This window comes from Diadema setosum, chromosome 19 (assembly GCF_964275005.1).
Source record: "Diadema setosum chromosome 19, eeDiaSeto1, whole genome shotgun sequence".
Taxonomy (NCBI): domain Eukaryota; kingdom Metazoa; phylum Echinodermata; class Echinoidea; order Diadematoida; family Diadematidae; genus Diadema; species Diadema setosum.
The window spans coordinates 14,133,568-14,157,729 of NC_092703.1; the positions used below are offsets into that span (position 1 = coordinate 14,133,568).

General features: G+C 39.1%; 1 protein-coding gene across 1 annotated transcript; it reads left to right on the forward strand.

Annotated features, from left to right (window-relative positions):
- The first annotated feature begins 9,996 nt into the window (after positions 1-9,996).
- Positions 9,997-24,047, forward strand: LOC140242625 (coiled-coil domain-containing protein 83-like). Its single transcript, XM_072322379.1, has 11 exons — positions 9,997-10,135; positions 11,879-12,019; positions 12,566-12,650; positions 13,222-13,390; positions 14,571-14,738; positions 15,164-15,255; positions 15,890-15,958; positions 18,525-18,646; positions 19,099-19,223; positions 19,590-19,843; positions 20,545-24,047. The coding sequence occupies exons 2-11, from the start codon at positions 11,904-11,906 to the stop codon at positions 20,725-20,727; spliced, it is 1,383 nt and encodes a 460-aa protein (XP_072178480.1). The 5' UTR covers positions 9,997-10,135; positions 11,879-11,903; the 3' UTR covers positions 20,728-24,047.
- Positions 24,048-24,162: the final 115 nt, after the last annotated feature.

The window sequence follows — 24,162 nt, forward strand, 5'->3', positions numbered from 1 at the left end:
TTCACCATATATTTTAACGCCTCTTCTATTCCTATTATTGTGCATGATTGTGGGACCCATTGTGTTTTACGAACTTGATAGCAGGTACATATTATATCCCTATTTAGATTCTACTATTCAAGCCCTGTTTTAAATGTCCTTTAATTTGGTATGAATTCACGGATAGACTATTAACGTAACCCAAGGATCATGAATCTGGTAATTTTTCTCCACCAGTATTTCCCGGTTAAGATCATGTTAAATGCTATTTCAAGGAATGCCCGAGTAATTCCAGATGCAGTACCCTGAAAATGTTAACAGGAAAATTGTAAGTATAGTGGTTCATAGTGATAGTCCCCCGTAAGCCAGAAGGGATACCTAGAAATATGACTCGGGAATAAATTTAGTATGCTCGCGATCAAGAATAGTGGGTTATTATTTTGATGGCCTAGCAATCAAACTCATAAAAGAAATTGTGGATGTGTCCCTTGACGGGATTGGTTTGTCGAACATCGGCTGCATCATCACCATCATCCCGACCTAGTACTGGTCATTCGACGTCGGCTACAACCACGGTATTCCTTGGCGGGGTGGTTCCGGCAGTGTCGACCGGAAGGAAGCACGTCTCGCCTCTGAATTCAGCTGTTCTTCTTCCTCCTCCTCCTCCTCATCACCCTCCGCCTCATCACCTTCCACTATTCCTCCTCCTCCCCCTCCTCCTCCTCGCCTTCACCCTCTTCCTCTACTTCCAACTCCCATTCCTCTTCCACCTCCTCCTCCTCCTCGACGTCAGAGCACTCCTCGATGTTGTCATCGGCAGAGGAGTTGTACTCTTGATCTGGTCAGAATAATCAGAAACAGGGTAGATTTAGGGTCTTTGTTCGCAACCTGTACACAAGTTCAGCTGGAAAAACTAAATGACACTTTTGCGCATTTAATTTAGAGGGTTACCACTAAACTCTTAGTATAGACTGTTAACTGACTTTAAGATAGTAAGAGAACATTAAAAGTGATTATTGATACGTACGATGCATCTGCTTATTCGATATAGTCATACAAAACAAATTACATGGACTATGATATTATTGCCTGCAGGTATTGGATGCTGTCTATATAAGGATGTGGAAACGAGTTGCACAGCCAGAAAGAGTCGGACTAATTTTGGGGGCATGTCCTTAGTGGAGGACGGGTTTGAATAATGATTGTCTCTATCAGTGATGTCTAGATTTAAGCCTTGCTGGTTTCCCTCTTTTTTAACTGTTTTAGGACTGCATAAATATCACGGCTGTTAACAGCATCTCGTGAAAGGGAGAGTAAATTATATTATTTACCTCCCTCAGTATCAATCTCCTCCTCAATCTCCTCCTCGACTTCCTCCTCGACCTCCTCCTCGACCACCTCCTCGACCTCCTCCTCCTCCTCGGCCTCTTCACTAGCAGGTCGGCTGGTCTGCGGGCGGCTGTTTCCATCGTCTGCTTCAAAGTCGTCTTGGTATTTGACTTCGTCCCCATGGCTGGTAGAGGAATGCCGTGACGAGCGGGAGCTCACTAAAGTGTACATGAACACACGAAATTTAAAAGTGACATATTGACATCTATAAAACATATTGAAGAAAATAACTTTATCATACTACATAAAACTAAAAGGATTTAGGCACCAATAAAAACGTTTGACCTACCTCTAAACTTTAATATGTATACATGTTGTATACAATTTCTGTATGCAATTTCTGTACATGCCAGACTAATGTGTAACAAATTTGAATCGAAATAATCACAGAAAATGTGTACAAATAATATCAGTAATGTCTTGACTGCAAGTTATTTGTGATGATCAGTACTAATTCAGAATCTTATTCAATTTTTGATCATACTATTAATACTGAAATCCCACTTCATCTCAATATAATCTAAATAACAGACGCATTATTTAGGATGTCTTTCCAGATATACACCAACTAATTTAATCGACTTTGACTGAGATGCCAGCACGAACGAGGATGATACTCACAGACGTCATAGACGGGGGTCTTGGAAGTTGGAAGGATCTCCAAGCCTCTGTTTACGGGCTCGTATCGGGGCCGCACGCGGTAGTTGGCCAGTTGCCTGGTCGATACGCAGCAGACTCGTCCCGTGATTTCTTCCTTAATGATCTTATACGGCAGTGCGTTTTCGCTGGAGGACTCCGTGTGGTCGGCAAAGGGACGTCGACGGACTGCCGAGCCTGGCCGCGGGAGCTTCGGTCGAGTGCTCTGCGGCGCCTGTCTCTCAACCGTTGCAGCACTTCGTCGCGAACGGACAGCTGCCTTCGGGCCTGCAGGCGGTTGCGGCATGAACTGTGATTGTGGGTGCACCTGCATGGGTGGTGGTGTTGGGAGCTCAAGATTGATGATCTCCGGTTTGACCCTCGATGGTATGGGACTCTTGGTCTGACCACTTCTCTTCTGGGACTGGTAGCGGGCACGCACTGCGCCAGGTCTCCTGGGCGTCTTTGGTGGCGACGGCCCCTTGCCTACAGGTGGCAAGCAGACGTTACTGGCCATGGCAGTGGTGTGGCTGACGCTCACCCGGTTAGAAGGGGGTGTAGGTGCCTCAGATACCGGGGTCAGGCTCGGCAGATGAACACTCCTGCTGGTAATTGGGATCGGCCTGGCTAATGTGGTTGATCCCGTCAGAGTGCTTGGTGGTGCCACGGTAGATGGTGTAACCGTCTTGCCAGTGGATTTTGCCGTCCTGGCAGCAGCCTTCTCATGGTATTCTCGGAGCCTCTGCCTGTCTGTAATATAGATACAACGTGACATATCTTACAGCGGATGAGTTTGGGCCTACTAGAATGTAATAATGTTATTCCCACTTCTCTTCTTACATGTTACTTTATCTATAATCGTGACCATTTACATACGGAATGGATGAGCTGATATTAATTTGTTATCAATGGCGTTCTACCGCAGGATCTCGCAATGTGCGCGGTAGAACGACCGGCGGAACGCGATATATGGCCTACTGTTGAATAATTTTCTCTCACTCTCTAACGGCAGGAGGACAGAGGAGATATTTACGTGACAGGATGAGGCTTTAAAGCACACAGGAGGAGACAATCGGAAGTCCGATCAATCTTTTGGAAGACATAGAGCATGCGCAATCATCACTGTGCGTATACAATTCCAGGGCTGAAGGACCAACACCTAAAATTTAGTACGTATACTTTCATTTTGTGATTATTTGGAATTATTATGATAACTACATTTCCATTAGTGCCACGGACAACATTACAGTTAAACCTGTCACAAAACAAAGGCGAATTGCTTTATCTTTAAGTGGAAACAGCGCGTATTGGTTTTGCGCTTCGTGATTTGCAAACATCATGTCAACAAATCAATACAAATCTGTAATGAAATTAGCGGAAAAATTCTTTATATAATTCTGCTGAAATTTGTATTCAGAAATTGATTCTCGTGGGTTCCGTGCATTGTTAAACGGATGAATGATTTAATTGATGATGATACACATTAAACCTAATCTCCATGCGCTATATAGGAAAAGCGCAAAGAATATCATCGATGATGCCATTTTGCTGAACTGATTTTCCTATGATGATGCCCTCCTCCTCACCCGGGTTTATTATTACGATACACTAAGTTCGTTCGGTTTTCTGAATTAGATTCATGGGCTTTTTTGCCTATATACTGTCAGACTCATCGGCATTCTTTGCCTAGTGTCGAGCTCATGGGCTGTATGACTCGTCTATAAACTATACTCTTCTAAAAGCAGTGGAAAATTCAAAATTTTTTAACTTTGTTAATTCGTATCTAATCTAGATTCTGTTTTACATCGTTATTTCATTACATTCACCTTAAAAATGGTACTTTCAATAAAAAAAAAATAAAAACTTTCACTCATAAATACTAAAATGAGGAGGTAAACACAGAATGTAGGTCTAATGGCAGATAAGCGCACAAAATCACGCATGATTCTGCCGCCGTGATTTCGGGCACGGTATTATGAAAAGTCGACTCTGAGGCCCGAATTCACGAAGGTGGTACAATTGAAACCATGGTTTCTGTTTAATAAAAACATGAAAAAAAAAAATAGAGTGCCAAGTGTCGCATGGAATATTTCGTTACGAAATCAGTCATTTCGTCGATGAAGTGATTATTTTGTAACGAAATGACAAAATTTTGAAACTAAATGAACATTTCGTCCACGAAATGATAATTTCGTTAACGAAACGGTCATTTTGTCGACGAAATGACCGATTTCGTAACGAAATATTCCGTGCGACACTTGGCGCCAGATGGTCTTTGTCCATGGTTTAAACCATGGTTTCATCTGTACCACCTTCGTGAATTCGGGCCTGAGAGTCAAGTTGTTTGTTGTGTGTGTGGATTTGGGGCAATGCGGAACTTATGATAAATAGGACAATGTGTAAACGATGAAATGAATAGGTTATGATGCCACATAAATAGAAAAAAAATATTCGTAAAATGAATATACAATATGGTTATCATGAATGACCAAATAAAAGTAAGATGCTGACAGGTTCAAACTTATGATATACTAACCTTGAGAACTATGTGTGTATAGTCGCTTTAGGTCAATTACGTCTATTGTCCATATCTACGTCATGAAAGTCTCAATAACAAGCATACTGTAAAGTGGTAATGTATAGGAGAGCTCACTGCGTACTCGCTAAAACCGAAAGTCATTGTAATTTCAATTCAATTTCAATTTATTTTCATATTTCTCGATGAAAAGATACATCAAATATAACAAAATGAAATAATACATGATATCCAGCTATGAGGCATAATGGAATATTGCAAACATTAGATAGAACATAAAGGCCAATCTATGAAAGTTGGAATCTGAGAATAAATGGCAAAGAAATATGATGGAACCTACTTAGCAGCAGCTTGTCGAGCGTACGTCCCAGTTAAAATCGAGCGTATTTGCTTTTATGTCAAAAAAAAGACAGGTGTCAATCGTGCGCTTTGAAGATTAGATAGATTTGGTCTACGAAAGGATACTCAAAACGTGAAAAAGCACGATGGACGTGATTACGGAAATTTCATTACATTACATTTCATTTCATTTCATTTCATTTCATTTCATTTCATTTCATTTATTTCCACTTTCATAATTGATTTACAAACTTTGCATTAAAAACAAACACACAGACAAAAAAAAAAATACATGGTGTCAAATATGATAGTGGCGGAATCATGAGAAGCACAAAGTAGGTTTTTTGAAAATGATCCCTTGAGAAATATTGTGATGTAAATATGTGTAATCATTTATAATCATTTGTAATTGACCGTTAACGAAATGACCGTTAAGCCGAATTCGGGTTCTCGATAGAAAGATAATCTCATTTTCTGTAAGGAGCCGACCTGATTCCAATGTGGTGAACCCTTCAGGGAACCACGACTCGGTAAAAAGCCCTTCCTAAAACAATTTCAGATAATTGTTAATTATTCATAATTATATATTACCGTATAGACTATTATTTCTATGATGACAAGCAGCGCTATGTTATGTAATATCCCAATTATCTTCTATTATATATCCGTAAAATGTCGTACAGTAAACTGATTTTATAACAACAGTAAGGGGATCATATTTTTTATAACAAGTTTGCAATATTCACAAATACAAGAGTACTGTATGTTTTCTAAAGTTTATGAGTAAAGTTGTTAATGCTTGTATAGCCTCTACGTCAAAATTAGGTATGCATTAATGAAATCATCTGGAATAAAAGCAATGTAAATTGATACAAATTAATGATTTCATTATTCCATCCAATAGTTAAAAGTATCACAGATTTCCGTAACCACGAAAAGCCTAACATTCTGTGGGTGATTTCCATGCGAGAACTTTGCTGAAGTATCATATACACGTAATTAGAAAATAACGGATTAGTAACATCTTAATACATCAAAGGAACCAGGATGGATGAGGTCCTGCCCAAAGTACATTGCCGCCTGTCGACAGTGGGCTCTGCCGATTTGACCTGAACAATGTACAGAATTCGTTGTGACTGATACTGTCACCTGTGTGGTTAATGAGTCCTGAAATCTGACCTCATCCAACAAGGTGCCTTATATATCAATACATAATGCTGTATCATACAGAATGTTGGTTAGTGTGTTAGTTAATCAGGCACTTCCTCTCAACCAAAATCACATCAACCAGATCACATCATTCATCATCTTCATCTCCATTCCAAAACTCATCTTCATCATTACCACCATCCGTCATCAACGCCACTTTCACACATCATGATCATCACTGTGTAGCTTACTTCTCTCCAGCTGTAGAAGGGATTCGTGCAGCTCTTCCACGGCACTTGTCATGCCGGCGTTGGTGGGGCGCCTTTGGGAAGAGTCGATGCGCGAACCCCTTATCTGGATGGGTGGCAGGCGTGTGCTCTCCTTTGGGGTCTTCTTTGCCTTGTTGGCGCTCCCTCGTTTCTTCCCTGGCTTGTCCATGATATTATTTGCTCAGACTATAATAATGCGGAAGTCGGTTAAAGAGATATCTCTTATCTGCTTCGAACAGCAAATGGCTTCGAAAATTTATTATTGTAAAGAGACTCAAGACTTTCGCTTCAGATATTTGGGCTGGACAATAACGAACTCCGTAAAGCTTACTCTAGTAGTGTACATTGAAATTACTAGGGGTGACCATGGTACACCCTCCCTTTACTGTGACGTAACAGTATAGCGCGAGTTAACTTACGCGCGTTTCGTCTACACTTTGCGAGGTCAATCCCACCTTGACCTACTTTACGCACCAAAACTTGGCAAACTTTCAAGAGAGAGTTGTAATTACACGTCTCGGTCATGCTTGTCGACCTAAACGATGGTATAACCAGTTTTCTCTGCTTGTGCAAAGCAAATTAACTATATACTGCAGATTGCAGCCCTAGACAAGTTAGACATTCTCATTATAGTTGCATTTATTTGTCAAAGTAGGATTTATAAAATTCCTTTATAGAGACCTTCTTCTGCACCTCCCTGATCATTTTCTCTTATCTTTCGTTTTCTCATTCCGCTCTTCTTCATTCCCTCCGTCTGCCCTCTCCTTTTTCGTCATCTGGTGAAAGTCAGTAAAATCGTATCGCAGTAACTATCAAACCATGGCAGTCATAGTCATTAGATGAAAATGATGATAAGCACTTTCATTGATAACTTACAGATGTGTTTTTTGACTAACAAAATTCACAAGCATGCATAATGTACGAGCTTTTCACCACTCCTAAGTTTGAAAACAGGTAGGCCTACATATCCACCGATTGGCAATTGGAGTTAGTGACAGAGCGAATGTAGCTGACAAGAAAACTATATAAACCAGTGACTAAGGCTAAACATTGATTTACCTTCACTTTATATTTCTGTTGTGTAAATCACGTTTTATGTTGCCTAAGTTGTTTTAAAGAGTGGAGATTGTGTTTCTGTACCTTTGCTATTTTAGCCACGATTAAGTTAAGCTGATCTCCCTTTTGAGTTTTTGTACGAACATTTGACCTTAACTGGTTTCTTTCTTCTTCTTTTTTTTTTTTAAAGTGGAGAAGCCAACTTTGCGCATATCATGAAAGTAAAGTATGTCAGACTCTGGGATAAGAACGAAAGTATCAAATATTCGGCAAATGTCTCTTAAAATCTACATAATCGTGTTTTTGAACACATCATAAAAAAGATTACTAACAACGGTTCTATAAAGCACGAGCAAACCAAGGTCTTCAGTATACAATCATCATTTTTGTGTTGAGTGCCCTGATATCGATCTTCGGGGAAATTCGGATTGCTATAGTACCTAGGTGAAAAATGAAATGTAAGTATTGTTAATTGCAGACCATCATTTGCAAGAAATTGGTAAAAAGGTTGTCCCTCTTGTTGATTTGACAGAAGGTAAATTAGATATTAAAAGCAAAAAGCAAAAAACAAAACAAAACAAAAACAAATATGTCACACAGCATGTCACAATCGCTGATAGTGACCATATTATTATCCACTTGTAAATTTCAACCGACATACCGCATACATTTAAAGATTTATATCACATTTCATTTTCATTTCATTTCATTTCATTTATTCCATTTTCAATAAAGAATACCAGTAGACAAAACATGCGAGAAAATAAAATTCTGAGTTCATCGAAATATAATAATTATAAACAAAAAGTTGAGAAGCTGAAAAGCAAAGCTTGTAATATGAATTCCCCTCAAATCTATAGTAATACGGTACAAAAAAAAAATGTTACGGTGTTACAGAGAAACGCAGGCTCCTACAATCAAAGAGGCAACAATACATCGAACATTGACCACAAAACTAAAACCCTTCAAAGATCTTTTAAAAAGGTTGCTTTCTTGCAGCAAGGGATTATTCTGATATCAAATTAACATATGTCATAGTCAATGATATTAAAATGGACATCCTCTACGAGGGCAAAAGTCCATAATCGAAAGATAAAACAATTTAATCAGCAGTGTACACACAATATTCTTGGCTCACCCTTCCTTGTTCCGAACGGACAATAATTTCATGTTTAATTGACAACAAAATTACTTTGCATGAAACACTTCCACTGATCATCCTTATAATTCTTGCTATGATAAAATGTATTGTGATATGACGATTATGATGACACTGTCATACTATATTCGTCATCATCTTTATCGTTATCACTGTTGATAGTACCATAATACTAACATGTACAATAAGCGTGTAAAAAACGTGGATGGAACAGAAAATGTGGAGTAAAGAAAATTAATACGTGGGCCCAAGATCCCGAAACCTAAATTCAGTTTTGTTGCAAGGATGCATGAGACTCCGCGCAAACTTTGTGAAAAAGAGATTTTATTTACATTTCTTACGCAAATGATTTCAGTACGGTGAAGTAAATTAACGTTAAAAAAAGGATATGAGACTTTCCGAATATTGATTACATAACGCTCAAAAAGGAAGATACATCATACAAACAAACCTTTCATGATAAGCTCCCATGTAATGATAGATTTCCCTCCTATCTTACAAGTTACGAACCACGCATGTGAATCAAAGTGATAACAGTTACTTCAAGACTTGAACAGACCTATACTTTATTAAACGCAACACCACTCATAAACTCGGCTTGTTACTGACGCATGTTAATGGGAAACGTTATTCCTCAATCCCCTTCTCAAGTTCAAGTATTCTTTCTTTATGATAGCTGTAGAAAAAAAAAAGGTGCATGTTCAAGTTCAAGTTCAAATTTATTTCATATTTCTACTTTCTCTGTGATGAGATTACAAAATGATTGACAGCAAAACAAGAATACAAAATATATGCAAACATAATCTTTTGATTGGAGAAGAAAGAAAAAACTGAACAAACAAAACGTACTTTATGGTCATAGTATGAAGATGTCACAAAGCAAATATTAGAAATATGATGGGGCCTACATAAAAGCTATAACGCTTGTAAAACTGTAGGTTCCCGAATTCATAGGCATGAATTTACACCGAAAACGGATATGTTTATCTTGACCAACTAAAATTGTGTGTATGTGGACTCTATGTTTTCTTTGTATTGTTTCACCACTGTTGCCTAATTTTCCAGTGATGATGACATATTGATTGAAACATACATATATACATTTTCAGGTAAATTCCTCTTCAAATACAGTAATTAAATTTGAAGAGGAATTTTCCCTTTATAATGTACGTATAAGTGTTATTTTCGAAGTATAGACCATATCAGCTAAGAGTGAGCAATTATATCTGATGTAACGTAATTAAGCAGAAATAAATCAAATCAAATCAAATTAAAGCCTAAAATGAATCTATTATCGTATAGTTTCTATGGTGGCAGGGAGTGAAGTTGACCCCTCAAGTTCAAGGGATGACTGGGCCAGACTAAGTAATTCTATTGTCACGATTGTTTCAAAATTCTTCACAGGTCAGGGAAACCTCATCCACACATATACACACATATATCCCCGTAATATAGGGCAGTGGTGATAACGACGTCGGAGAACACATAGACAAGACGCAGACGGAGAAGACGACTTGCTCGGCACGTGAGGGCGCTTTTCGGATAGCGTTGCGTTCCTTGGAAACCAATTAATTTGTCACAGCGAACTGCACTGTAGTCGCTCAAAGAGGACACGATGATAAGGTAGTGTATGTGATATAAAGCCTCGTAAAGATGTCTTTAGACGGAAGATTGAGTACAAATGTTGCAAGCATACCTTTGAAATCGGCCTTTTTGTTTTTATGTGAAGAACAGAAGTTGGATTTGCAGTGTCCACGAAGTGAAGGTGAATGCCTGTGCATAGTCCCACGTGTTTACTTTTATGTTGCTGGATTATTTTTTTGACGTAGAAAGATCTACATTGTATTCTAACGTAATACTAGCAGTTGTTCCCCGCTTTACTTTGTTGTAAGCTACAGTAACCGCTTATCATGCTTAGAACCCTTATTTAGAATCTAGACTTCTAAACCTAGAACGTAGAACCAGGCATTTCCGTGCTAACAATACCGATCAGGATCTACACAGGCATATTGACAGGATCTAACGTTAGAGTCTAACGGTTACATTCACAGCGAAGGCAAGACACAGAAGACTAAAAACACCAAACACATGGACCCATATGGTGATCGAAGTTACTTCTAGTTTAGTTGATTAAGTCTAGAAGTAGGATCGCACAGCTGACAAAATTTACGAAAAGTGAAGCTAGACCTGTAAGTTATGTTCTGCTGTAACTATACACAGCCCAGTCGCTGTACATGGTACGTCGCGACAGGGCTGTACGCGCGCGACCACCAACCACTAGGAGAGCGACGTAATCGTATCACGATAGCTTTGAATTTTGATACTTAACATCATTTTTGTCACCTCAAACTCATCAAGTATACTCTTCAATATTTACTCTACATCTGATGCTATCAGTATTCAAATGTACGCAATGAAACTTACCGAAATTGATCATCATATCCAGCATGTCCACACGGTACACAATCTTTCACGCCAGGCCTAACTATACACTTGAACACAGCACAGTCGCTGTACATGGTACGTCGACGTACCATGGAATTGCTCCAGAAAGTGTCATTTTATTTGTTCCACGGACTTATCGCAAGTGGTCTCCATGGACCCAGTGTGGCGAACTATTCTTCTGTAATAGAAACATGCATTTAACGTGAGTAAAGTATTCTGTTTAAAGGAGAAAAGTATACATTTTCCTAAGTTTTGTAGTTGTGTTGAGGTTCCTCACTTTGAGGCTGCATGCCGCGCTCGTCAGACGCTGTTTTCGCATAGCGTAACAGTGTCTGGTCGGGCTAGTTCTGCTGTAACTACCTGTGAGAGTGCTTCAGCACCGATTAGGCTCTAACAACCGTCATGGCATGTGTACGACAAAACCCAAGTAGAATTTTGACTGAGCTACATCAGTGGTGGATCCAGAGGGGGGCGCACCGGGCGCGCGCCCCCTTGCGCGCCCCTCTTCATATTTTTGTTTGAACAAGAGAAATGAAAAGAAAAATGGATGGAGGCACATGAGCCCCCTTTCATTTTGTAAAGGCGCCTCCCCTTTACGGAATTCCTGGATCCGCCCCTGTACAAGGATGATATGTGATACAATAATTTGTTTGTATTCTTACCTTGTTCCAGTTATATTAAATTACTTTTATTTTATTTTATAACAGTACCAAACACTGCTTGTGACGTAAGTAAGGAAGAAAAAGTATGTCCAGCAGCTCTATCTTAATCAATCATGTGTAGCAACTGCTCAGGTAACCCCCTGCACAAGTTTTCATGCATTTTATTCTTTAGTTCGATTTGATATGGCCATGTTTACAATGCTGTAGTGAAAATGAAAAATTTGTCCTTTTTTTTTCTTATGTATGTTGATTATTGCAGATAGTGCTTCCAGACATCAGAGAAAATGGGGAAGAAGGGGAAGAAAGGAAAGAAGAGCGGGAAGAAAAGTGGGAAGAAGAGCGGAAAGAAGAAGGAGAAGGAGCCTCAGATGACGATAAGAGAAGCAATCTTGGCCTATCAGTAAGTCTCCACATTTTTGTTTGTCATCTTTGAAAAAAAAAAGAAGCTGTCCAACATGTTATTTGATTACTTACAATCATTTAAAATATGTGACAAACAACAGGGTGCAAGTGATGGCTACATCAAAGGATAAGGTTTGTGTAAAGCAATTTGAATGTGAACTTTAGTTGTCACTCAAAGCAAAGCATTTTGTGCGTTGAGATGTTTATTTGTTAACATTTCATACATATATGCATGTAACCATTTCTGTTTATTTAGAAAAATGTAGAAACTTGCAGACAGAAATACAAACAGCATTACCTAATTAGGAATGAAAAATACTTGTCATGGTTTGTCATAACTGAAAAAACAGAAGGACTGATCTAAATATCAATGCACTATCTTAACTATGTTCTTATGAGCCAGAATAGTACAAATGCCATGCTTCTTTTTACGTCGATGTAGGGCAATTTGTCAATCAGTTGCAATACAAATGCCATTCCTCCTTGCATGATGTCTTGCATTTTGTTTTTTATAAGTGGAAACTCATTGTTCTTCTCCACTTAGGATAAATGTGAAAGAGAACGCAATTGAAGAATTCATGTATGAGATCAAGGGACTGGAAGAAAAAGGTCAACGGAACAAAGAGAGGGTAAGCTTTCCATCGTAATAAATTGTATACAAAATTTGAAATTAAAATCATGTTTTGATATCATGTGATTTTATGAAATGAATAAATTGAATTGAATGAATTGAAGCCATGTCACTTCAGTGACAGTAGTTAAGTGTTAAACATAGAATACTCTACAAATGTTGGCAGTCATTGTCTCCATCTTTGCACATTTTCTGAAGAATAGTGCACATTTTGTATTCAAAGTTATCAGAGTTCACATTATTCCATCTTTGGATTCAAAAAAAAAAAAGTGTCTTGAACTCACCAAATCAAGCATTGTGCCCAAACTTGCCTTAGATAATGTGCACCAAGAGGAACCGGTAAACACATGGCACGTGGACGAAAGCCTGCAGAATGTCTTAAGTTTAGTCTAATGAAGAAGAAAAGCTATATTTACAATAATATTACTACATGTACTCACATACACTTACATGAACACATGCACACACATGCATGCACACACACACACATATCCTCAAATCAGACCAGATTAGAGCCACATGTACTTTCAACTGACTTTATTGCTCTTTGTGCCCATTATGTACGTCAGAACGAGAGGTTGAAAGAGGAACAGCTCTATCACATCAAGACCCTGCTGAAACAGGCCAAGGAGAGGGACCAGGAGCTGGAGCAAGTGTCTGTCATCAACAAGGAACAGGTTGAGGCGGCATTGAAGGAAAAATGGCGGGCATGCAAGGAGGAAGAGAACAATATTGAGGGTGAGATATAAGCCAAATGTGCCATCATTGTGAATGGTCGTTCTGCTAATACTTCCCATAGAATCAGGAAAAAGGTAGGTTTACACTTTTGGTGGGAAAAAAAAAAACATTAAAAAAAAATGTAGTAGTAGTCCCTGATTCCCATTATGAGGGAGACTCCCCCACCCTCCCACACATACAAACACATCAAAGGAATGTTCTTCAGCCCATGGAACTGGTATAATACCTCTACAGGAGAGCATCCTCGCTTTATCCTGGATTGGTCTTCAGATCCTAGCTTGTATCTCCACTACTTTCCTCCTCTATTTCTTCCAAACTGTAACCCCTTTTCTGGTAAGTCTAGCAGAGCTATCATCCTCACAGGATAGAGCAAATCCAGATGGCCCCAACTCTTCACCCTAATTACCGGTACACGTATTGTGCTCCTGTGTATGACTTTTTTCCAGCTAGGAATTTCTTACTTTAAAGAGAGAAGGGATAAAGACAGTGATACAGATCATGATGAAGGAATGTTGCAATAAATTGACAGGATATCAGTTGTGTCTTATAGCAATAAAGGCTTCCAAGGAATCTAGGAGGTATTATTTTCTAAGTGATGTACTTTAAATAATTTTTGTTTTCAGGATGCTCATATGACATGTTTGAATATTCATTCATGTTCCTAGAGATCTTTCGCATTACCCAGTATGTTTATTGTGGTTGTAGATTTAGAAGTCAGAGAACAAGAGGAGTGGAAAAATGTCTTCATTGGACCTGTCTTCATCAGCCTGAAGCTTCAAAATGGCACACAATTTTGTGGGTTAGAAATTAGCGCTATGTCAAATTTCCCTGCTATTTGTGCAGTGAAGACGCAAATAGTGTGCAATTTGATCAAAAAAAAAAAAATTCCCCCTGAATCTTGGCCTAGTTTGTGAAATAGCACGCTCATGCTAGAATTAGCACGTTATTTGGGTTGTGTCTCCATCAGCTTTTTCTTGATCCCGTAATACTGGGGAAACCACTTTTGAAGTAATGATGGAATGCATGCATTTGCCAGTATCGCCTTAATTTCCCAGTTTCACTGTTTTTTAGCTAATGAAGACACACATCGTAATATTGGGCTATTTCAAAAACCACAAAATAGCCCACTAGTTTGAATTATGGTCTGATGAAGACATGCCTATTGTCATCACATTTTCAGACCTGAAGCTAAAAATTGCTGAGACCATCAAACTGTACGAGGAGGAGCAAGTGGAAGTGACCAAGTGGACAGAATACAAGGAGAAAGGCAGTGGGGAGCACGCCAAGCACATCAAGCTGCTGGAAGAAGAGCTGGTTGATATGCAGACCAGCTTTGAAGAGATGAAAGGTGAAGGAAGTGGCATCTAGAACTGCAGCCGTGGTCACACTACGAGAAACTATGCATAGTTTTTGCCCCAATAACTTCCAGAAGTATATCTCAATGTCCAAACTTCTGTATATCTTCAATGACAGTTCACATCCCCCCACGTCATACAAGCTTTCCTAGATCTACAACAGAAATAGGTCGGGTCTGTCATCTGTTTGAATGATGAGTTGCAAATTTGCATACTCGGCATACCCTCCACTATGTGACTGTGTGCATAATGTTGTAGATGCTTATTAAGATGCAATTACCACCGCTCGTACACTATTCCTTCACTGTCAAATCATTACAAAATGGTGGAGTAAGTGAATCCTGACCCCAGCTAAATGTGCACAGCGACAAGAACATGTCATGATGAAATCTAATCTGTATTTCTGTTGTCTCATTAGCTCACCTGGAGAGGACGTTGAATGTAGCCAAAGATGAGATCAAGAAGTCTACAACGGAGAGACTTGATGAGCAGAAGTACATTGCCTCAGAGGTGAGTATATGGACTAGTCCCGTTACCTATATGTATTCAAGTAAAGTATAATACACTTACTTTTGCTCTCTGTCTTTTCCATTTATCTATCAATCTACCTATATGACATTCTTTTATCTATCTACACTGTATGTACCTACCAATCTATAAACTGTCTGTCCTTAGGTATTATGTATGTTTATATATATGTATGCATGTATGCATGTATGTATGAATGAATGATCTGTTTATTTACCTTTCTTCCTGTATTTCTAGGTATGCATCCATTTATATCTCTATAATTATGTTGTTGCCATTCAGACTATGTTGGAGCCATGAAGTATTTTATGTGACTATACTCATACTCTATCACGAAAAGCTTGCAGTGTCCAAACTCAGTTTATGTGCTAGTGTAGAACTTATATTTACCATTCAATTATGGTACCTTCCCAGTGGATCTCATGAGGGTCACAGTCAAATCAAAATAAGAAAGACACATAAAAAATGTACACGAATATATGGTATGTAAAAAGTGGGATAATCTATAAGATACTACCCAGTTGTAGTAGCCTTTTACATTGAACACACACAAAAGTGATGCAATAGCCTTTAGCTCAAACTAGTTGAATACTGAATGATTCTTCTCTACTTGCAGAAAGCAATGAAGACTCTGGACAAGTTCAGCGCTCAGGAGGTGATCGATAATGACTGGCTGAAGAGAGAGGTAATCCTAACTGTCTTTTGTTTCTTGAGTACATGCTGGTGCTTGCATTGGATAAGTGTCCCTGTGTCTCGTGTTGAATATTTGCATTGAATAGAACTTTGGAGACCAACATGTAAACATATTACATTTTTATGCCTCCGCCACGAAGTGGTGCCGGAGGCATTATGTTTTCGGGTTGTCCGTCCGTCCGTCCTTCCGTCCGTCCGTAATGAATTTTGTGGACAAGGTAACTATCAAAACCTGTTGAGGTATCCTAATGAAATTTGGCATGTATGTGTATTAGGGGGTGAAGTTGTGCCTATCAACTTTTGGGTGCACATGCTCAAGGTCAAAGGTCAAGGTCAAATACATAAAATTTCACTATTTCCACCATATCTATTGAATGCCGGAAGATATTCTCTTGAAACTTAGTGTATACATGTATTACCCAATTAAGATTCTCTGGTGAAAGTTTGGGTCATGAGGTCAAAGGTCAAAGGTCAAAAGGTCAGGGTCAAATACATAAAATTTCACTATTTAAACCATATCTATTGAATGCCTGAAGATATTTTCTTGAAACTTAGTGTATACATGTATTACCCAATTAAGATTCTCTGGTGAAAGTTTGGGTCATGAGGTCAAAGGTCAAAAGTCAAAAGGTCAAGTAAAAATATTCAAACTTCTTTTTTTTTTTCTCCATACCTTGGAAAATTGTTCAAGGTATCTTCATGGAACATAGTACAGTCAAACCTGCCTTAGCGGCCACCTCTCTACAGCGGCCACCTGTCTATAGTGGCCAGCGGCCACAAATTTTGTTTCCCGCGGTAGATTTTAACCTGTCTATAGCGACCAAAAACCCGATGGAGCCGTAGCCGAGCCGATAATTCAGTGTGTTTTTCTGCTTGTTAGCCGTGCCAGTCATTCCTGGGCAACGTTCAGTGATCGCCACCGTTGCATTCATCACTTATTCAGTCACAATAAGGCACTAGTGACTGCACATGCTACATCATGTACTGTGCAACAATTTCATAAACACCGGCACTGTTCTATGCATGATTCACACATGTGCATACGTACACACATACATGTACATGTATGTAAGTATAATATAGATGTATACAACGATGATACATGTTACCTGTCTATAGCGGCCACCTGTCTATAACGGCCACTTTTCCCGTATCCCTTGGGTGGCCGCTATAGACAGGTTTGACTGTATATACATATACTGAGTGGAAGTGATTATCTAGAGAATGTAGGGTTCATGGGGTCAAAGGTCAGGGGTCAAAGGTCAAGTGCAACACTTCAAAATTTTACTATTTCCCTCCTATCATGCAATGCCAGCAGGGTTATCTTTTTTTACACTTGGTGTATGCATACATGTGTAACCTAATAGAAATTCTCTGGAAAGTTTTTTTTTTTTCTTTTTTTTTTGCCTCAAAGGTCAAAAGGTCAAAGATCAAGTGAAAGTGCTGAACTAACTTTTTCCTCCATATCTTGGAAGTGGCTCAAGTTTTCTTGAAACTTAGTACATATTATGCGTGTTCTACCTGAAAGTGATTATCTTATGAATTTTAGGGTCAAGGGCCAGATGAAAATGGTAACAATTTACTATTCAATTCAGAAATTGCACTTTTCCTCCACACCTGTACCTTGAAAATTACTCAATGCCTAAATGTATGAATGGGTCAGTGTCGAGTTAAAGTCCTTAAATCCCTAGATACATGCTCTCCTATTCATCCAATTAAACCTAGGTCAAGGAAGGTGAACATTCAACACACTTGTGACAAACTTGTCATTTCAATATTTTGCCAATTTTGTGAAAATGTAATCACACATTGTCCACATGTACTATCTAGACCTATTGGGAAAATCATGCATTATGGCGGAGGCATACCAGTCGCCAAAGCGACATTTCTAGTTAGTAATTAGTACAGGGATATATTTTCTTCCTCCTGTTTCTCACAATAACTTAAGATATTAAAGTTTTCCATTGCTTCATGGAAGTTTGATCGATAGCAGTTTTATATGCGTGATACAAACTTGCTGGATTATTCTTTCTGTAATTATACGTTTCCCTTTGTACCCTCCTTTCCTGAATTCTTAACTCAAAAAAAAAAAAATCCAAAAAATCAGAACATATGTAATAACTTCCATGCCCCTTTGAGTCTGTTCATACAGTGAGTCACCATCCACCAAGACCACGCAGTGTGCACAGCACTTTGAACATCATAATGATAATAATTATAATTAACAGTGCTTATATGCACAGTGCATTCTGCTACTCGCAGAACATACACTGTTACTTTGTTTAGCCACTGCATTTCCTGATCCTATAATTTCACATTTGCACTCAAGACAGACCAAAGCATGTGCTACACGTTTCTTCAACCAAACTGGATTGAAGTCACTACAACTGTACTACGCGGGTGCTCTAAACATTGGTGATCATTTATACAAAGTTTAGGAGCGCTTCAGGAGCGTCCCTGGAGAGCTGTAAATGTCCTGTAAATATAGGATGAAAGTCAACCTGTACTAAGACAGCAGTGGTTTACACATTGTGTGATTCTGTGTTTGTTGCCTCCAGCTGGAGATTCACAAGATGGAGACGGAGCAGCTCCAGGGGGAGGTGGAATCCCTAGAGAGGGAGAACCTCACCATCATGAGTGAGCTCTTCGACTGCCGCATCGAGGATCTCAAGATATCTAGGTAAGGTGCATTTGTGACCACGTTTGAACACTCTTAAAAGAAAAAAAAAAAAATAGCGATAGAAATACAGAAATATTGATCACAAGAATTTTACTTTCTGGGATGTCCTGCTGAAGGAAATGCCATGAAACCTAACATCAAAAAGAAAATGTTTGAACTTTTAAATAGCATTTGATTGTGATTAACCTGTTGAGGATGAGTCCCGAGTATACTCGGGCAGTTGTCTATGGGAAATGCTTGTTGTAGCAAAATCAGTCTGTCCTCAAGGGGTTAAATGAGTTTATGCAACAATATTCCTCTGGTTTACAACAGCAGGTACCAACGGGAAAAAAAAAGAAATACTTTCTTTGATGAGTCGTAGAACTTCATGGAAGAGAGACCAGGTATGTTGCTTGGTAAAATTTTCCCATTTTGAGTCGTAAACTGGTTGTTACTCCATCTGTCCACTGCAGGAAGTTCTATCTGACACAGTTTGAGGACCAGGAAGACCTGGATGATGGCGGGATCTTGGAGTTTGACTTGGCCAACGCCGCCTTTCGTAGAGACAGCGACGTTCCAATGCCGTTGACATCCCAAGGTGAGATACTTGCTCATTATTCTGGAATTCCAGAAAGACAAGACTATTCCAGTTCAGTGCATTCTGCATTATGGCAAAGACAGTCAAAGTTTACATATTGCTTTCAGTACGTGGAATTCTTAAGTGTAAACGAAAGGCAGTGACAGAACTCTGAATCAGAAGTAGAGATTTATTCATGTTCATTAATTTCGTTGAATGACCAAGAGGAAGTGTTGTATTACAGAGATTAAAGAACAACACTGATTGAGAGGACAAAAAAAAAAAAGAGAATTGCTGTAAAATGTGATTCCTGAAGTCAATACAATATACAGAAGTGACGGAAAGAGCAAGAGGGAATGGTAAAAGAAGTTAATTTTCTCAACCCAGGTCCCAGGAAGCAACGACCGACTAGCGCCACCCAGAGGGCAGTGGAGCGGAAAGTCTTCTCCCTCCAGCCCGTCGAGACGGAGCAGAGGGCTCCCCCAAGCAACGAGTCGCAGACGGAATCGGCAGACGGGGAGGAGGTCTATGCCCATGACAGCGGTAGTGATGGGGAGGATGAGGAAGAGGAGGATGAAGGGATTGGAGAGTACTTGGGTGGGCTCGACAATTTCCTCAACTTTGATGACGAGGACTTTGATGTGAGTGTGAACAGCGATTTAACCTCATCGCTTGTTGCTTGAACCAAGACTAGGCCCATTATCGATAGCCTGTGCTGCAACATAAAGAAAGAAAGAAAGACAGAAAGAAAAAAAGAAGTAGCCAAGACTTGAATAAATATGATTTGAAAGCTGGAACAGGCACCCTCAGTGCAGCTTTTGCAAAGGCAAATGGATGTGTAGGAAAGGAATTGTAATAGTCGTAAGTAATGTAAATTTTTCATTAAGTCAAAATATTTTTGTTGTTATGCAGTAGAAATTTGTTGTACGTCTTGTAGACATTCATGAAGAAAGCACCGAGAGTATTCTGTGTAATTCAGACATTGCACAACCGAAATTGACCACAAGTTTGCATGATTCAAGATTGTGATGCACATGGCATTGCACATGAAATAGGAATATGTAGTGTATAGGTGTCTGAAAGCTTATAAATTGAGTTTTTGATTTGTTTGTGTGTTGTTTGTTCATTCCCCCCCTTTTTTTTGGAGGGGGATCCAAGTCTGCTGTTTAAGAATTTGGCTCAGGAATACTCATTTAGTATGAGTCTGCTTGGGACTTACTATTCATCAAGAATCCATAACCATCAAAGACATCAGTGTACAACAACTTCAGCAGTATTCCAGTCAATTGTCAGTTAAGAATATGTAGATTATTGTTTCCGTACCCTTTTAATCATTCACCAGGAATACCTTAAACTTGGACCCCTGGAACTAAAGCTCTTGAGCATCGAGGGCCACGCCATCCCAATCCATGCCCCCAAGAAGCTCACCGACAAGGAGGCGCAAGCCAAGCTCTCGGCGCCAGACGTCTGGCCCGTTACCAGGGAGATGCTGAGATCGGTTACCACACCCACACAGGAAATGTGACCCTCGGGAGCACGCCCCCCAGCTGATGTATCCAAGAGGACCAGGAACCTGTTGACTCTGGACTCTTGCAGTTTAAGAGTAACTGCATCGACAGGACCAGAATCTTTGCAACTACGCAGGCAAGGGACGAACAACTTTCGCCATGTCTAATTTTCGCCTCGTTTTTGCAATTTCGTCACCTGATTTTCCGAGGTGTTTACCATGTCACATTACAGTCATTCAAAATTGGTTTGTAAAGCTGGCTTTTTCTCTTCCTCCCTCAAGAAGCTGGCCCATGACAACGACAAAACCAAAATGAGGTGAAGGCTCTTTTAGGATACTCCTGCTCAGCACAATTTTTATGCCTCCGCCACGAAGTGGTGCCGGAGGCATTATGTTTTCGGGTTGTCCGTCCTTCCGTCCTTCCGTCCGTAATGAATTTTGTGGACAGCGTAACTAAAAAACCTTTTGAGGTATCCTAATGAAACTTGGCATGTATGTGTATTAGGGGGTGAAGTTGCGCCTGTCAACTTTTGGATGCACATGCTCAAGGTCAAAGGTCAAAAGGTCAAGGTCAAATGCTTAAAATTTCACTATTTCCCCCATATCTATGCAATGCCTGAAGATACTTTCTTGAAACCTAGTGTATACATGTATTGCCTAATTAAGACTCTCTGGTGAAAGTTTGGGGTCATGAGGTCAAAGGTCAAGTTAAAATGGTAAAATTTCATTTTTTCCCTCTGTATCTTCTATTTTCCTATGTTCAAGGTATCTTCATTGAATACAGTATAAATGCATGCACTGACTGGCAGTGATTATCTAGGCAATTCGGGGTTCATAGGGTCAAAGGTCAGGGGTCAAAAGTCAAGGGCAACACTTCAAAATTTTACTCTTTCCCTCATATGTATGCAATGCCAGCAGGGTTATTTTTTTTTAGCTTGGTGTATGCATGTATAACCAAATAGAGATTCTCTGGGTATTTCTTTTTGCCACAATTAAAGGTCAAAGGTCAAAAGGTCAAAGATCAAGTGAAAGTGCTGAACTTACTTCTTCCTCCATATCACGGAAGTGGCTCAAGTTATCTTGAAACTTTAGTACATATTTATGCATGTTCTGCCTGACAGTGATTCTCGTATAAATTTTAGGGTCAAAGGCCAGATGAAAATGATAAAAATTTACTTATTCAATACAGAAATTGCACTTTTTCTCCATACCTTGAAAATTACTCAATGCATAAACATATGAAAGGATCAAAGTCAGGTTAAAGTCCTTAAATCCCCAAATACATTCTCTCCTATTCATCTAATTAAATCTAGGTCAAGGAAGGTGAACATTCAACACATTTGTGACAAACATGTCATTTTAATATTTTGCCAATTTTGTGAAAATGTAATCACACATTGTACTATAGACCTATTAGGAGACTCATGCATTATGGCGGAGGCATACCAGTCGCATAGCGACATTTCTAGTTCTCTTATATCTTGAGACTGGTTTGCCTAAAAGTTTAATAGATTGTAGCTTGCCCAATAGTTCTTCTGTTGCAGTGCTACTGCCACTACATAAGCTGGACAGTAGTGCACTAGTTATGACAGGAATGTCAGCATCTCAATTTCGTTGTAAGTAATGCATACATCCCGAACAAGTTGTACATACATATCATATGTATTATGAAGTCCACAAGCAAGTTTTGTGAGTACAATTGTACATGTATCAGTATTATAGCTTTAAATTTTCTGTGCAGTGCATAGAGACAAAATAAGCTATGAATTACTTCCCGCGTGATTTCAGTAATGATTGCATTAGTCACAAAAGATTGACATTAAAAGTAATTTTGGCAAGGATAACTTTTAAGGTATTTATTCAACTCTAGAAAATGTACATAAACTTGAAATGAGCTCTCATGTGGCTTGTGCTGATAAGATCTACCACAGGTGTAGCATCTTTTGATACAGTAGTGGAAAAGTGATATGACATAAACATCATGGCTTTCAAAGCATACACATTTTCCAGGGGAAGGAATGTACCAAAATGGACCAGATATTATAGTCACCTTTCTTTGCTGCCGAGTCTGACATACCAAATGTGTGAAGGCATAATCTTTGCTGTCCCAAGAAGAGAAAGAAATGGGAATCAAATAAGGCATAGATTATCCGTCCTGATGTGTCTACACTGTGTGCTGTATTAACAGACGCGGTAGCCTGGGAATTCCATGCAATGGGAACGCTGGCCCATCTTGAATATATTCGAGAATCCACGTAATGAATCACGTATAGCTCGATCTCTGTGTCACTACACGAGGTGCAGAAAAAAGTCTTGACTGGAGTTGATGCACATATTCGCTGACAGGCAATTCTGTACCTGCACTAGCAGTGATTTTCAAATGTACCCTAGTGGGCAGTGAATGATGATCGATTCAGTCGGGTCACCCTTCTTTTCCCACGCTAACGAGTCTTTCGAGACCATAACCCACCGACAATGTATAAGTCTCTGTATAATGCTTTAATTACTCACATGGGATGTACACCCAGTCATACGAAGTGCTCTGAATCAGGAGGTATGTTATTGCCGTAATGTAGTAGCATCACACCAAGAAATTTAAGGGACTTGGACATAGCTACAAATATCCCTAATCAAAAATCAACTTAAAGCTGAGCCTCATTCTCTGGCCTCTGAAACATACCACTTGAAGGCAATAGGTCTGATATTGTCTCAATGTAGAAGAATCATAAACTTGCAACAAAATTAAGTAGAAAGGACTTTTTGTGACTGTCATAGACTTTCCTTATCAAAACATTAAATTGACCTTCCTTTCTAGTACTTGTTCATCCCACTTGACTGAGATTGAACAACTTTTCCAGGTTCAATATTGTACTATACATGTCACCCTTATTCTACGTAGTACAGCCTACGTACAAGGGAACGGTGCAAGAGGCAGTACACCTGTATGTTGTAAAATAATGCATAAATGGTATATCATTCCATTGTAAATATACGTGTATGTAGTATTACTGACGACATATACTAACTGTATGAATACAGTGGAAACTCGATATAAAGAGGTCTGATATAACAAAATACTTGATATAACGAACTAATTTCTCCGGTCCCAATGAATTTATTTTCTTTATTTTGTATTGTTTATTGACTACTGATATAACAAAATATCTGATATAAAGAACAAATTGTCTTGGTCCCAAGGATCTCGTTATACCGAGTTTCCACTGTAATATTGATATTGTAAAATGTGCAAAGCACAAACTCCATGGAGAATGTGGTGATTTAAGTATATTATTTGATGATTATTTCGAATATGAATAAAATATTCTGATAAAAACTGACTCTTGAAAGCTGCATGTGGGCCATTTTATCCATTCCAAGGAAACCAAACTTGTTTGGAGTTACCACCATGGTAAATACTTTGCAGTAAGAAATAACAAAGTTGGGCATAAAATA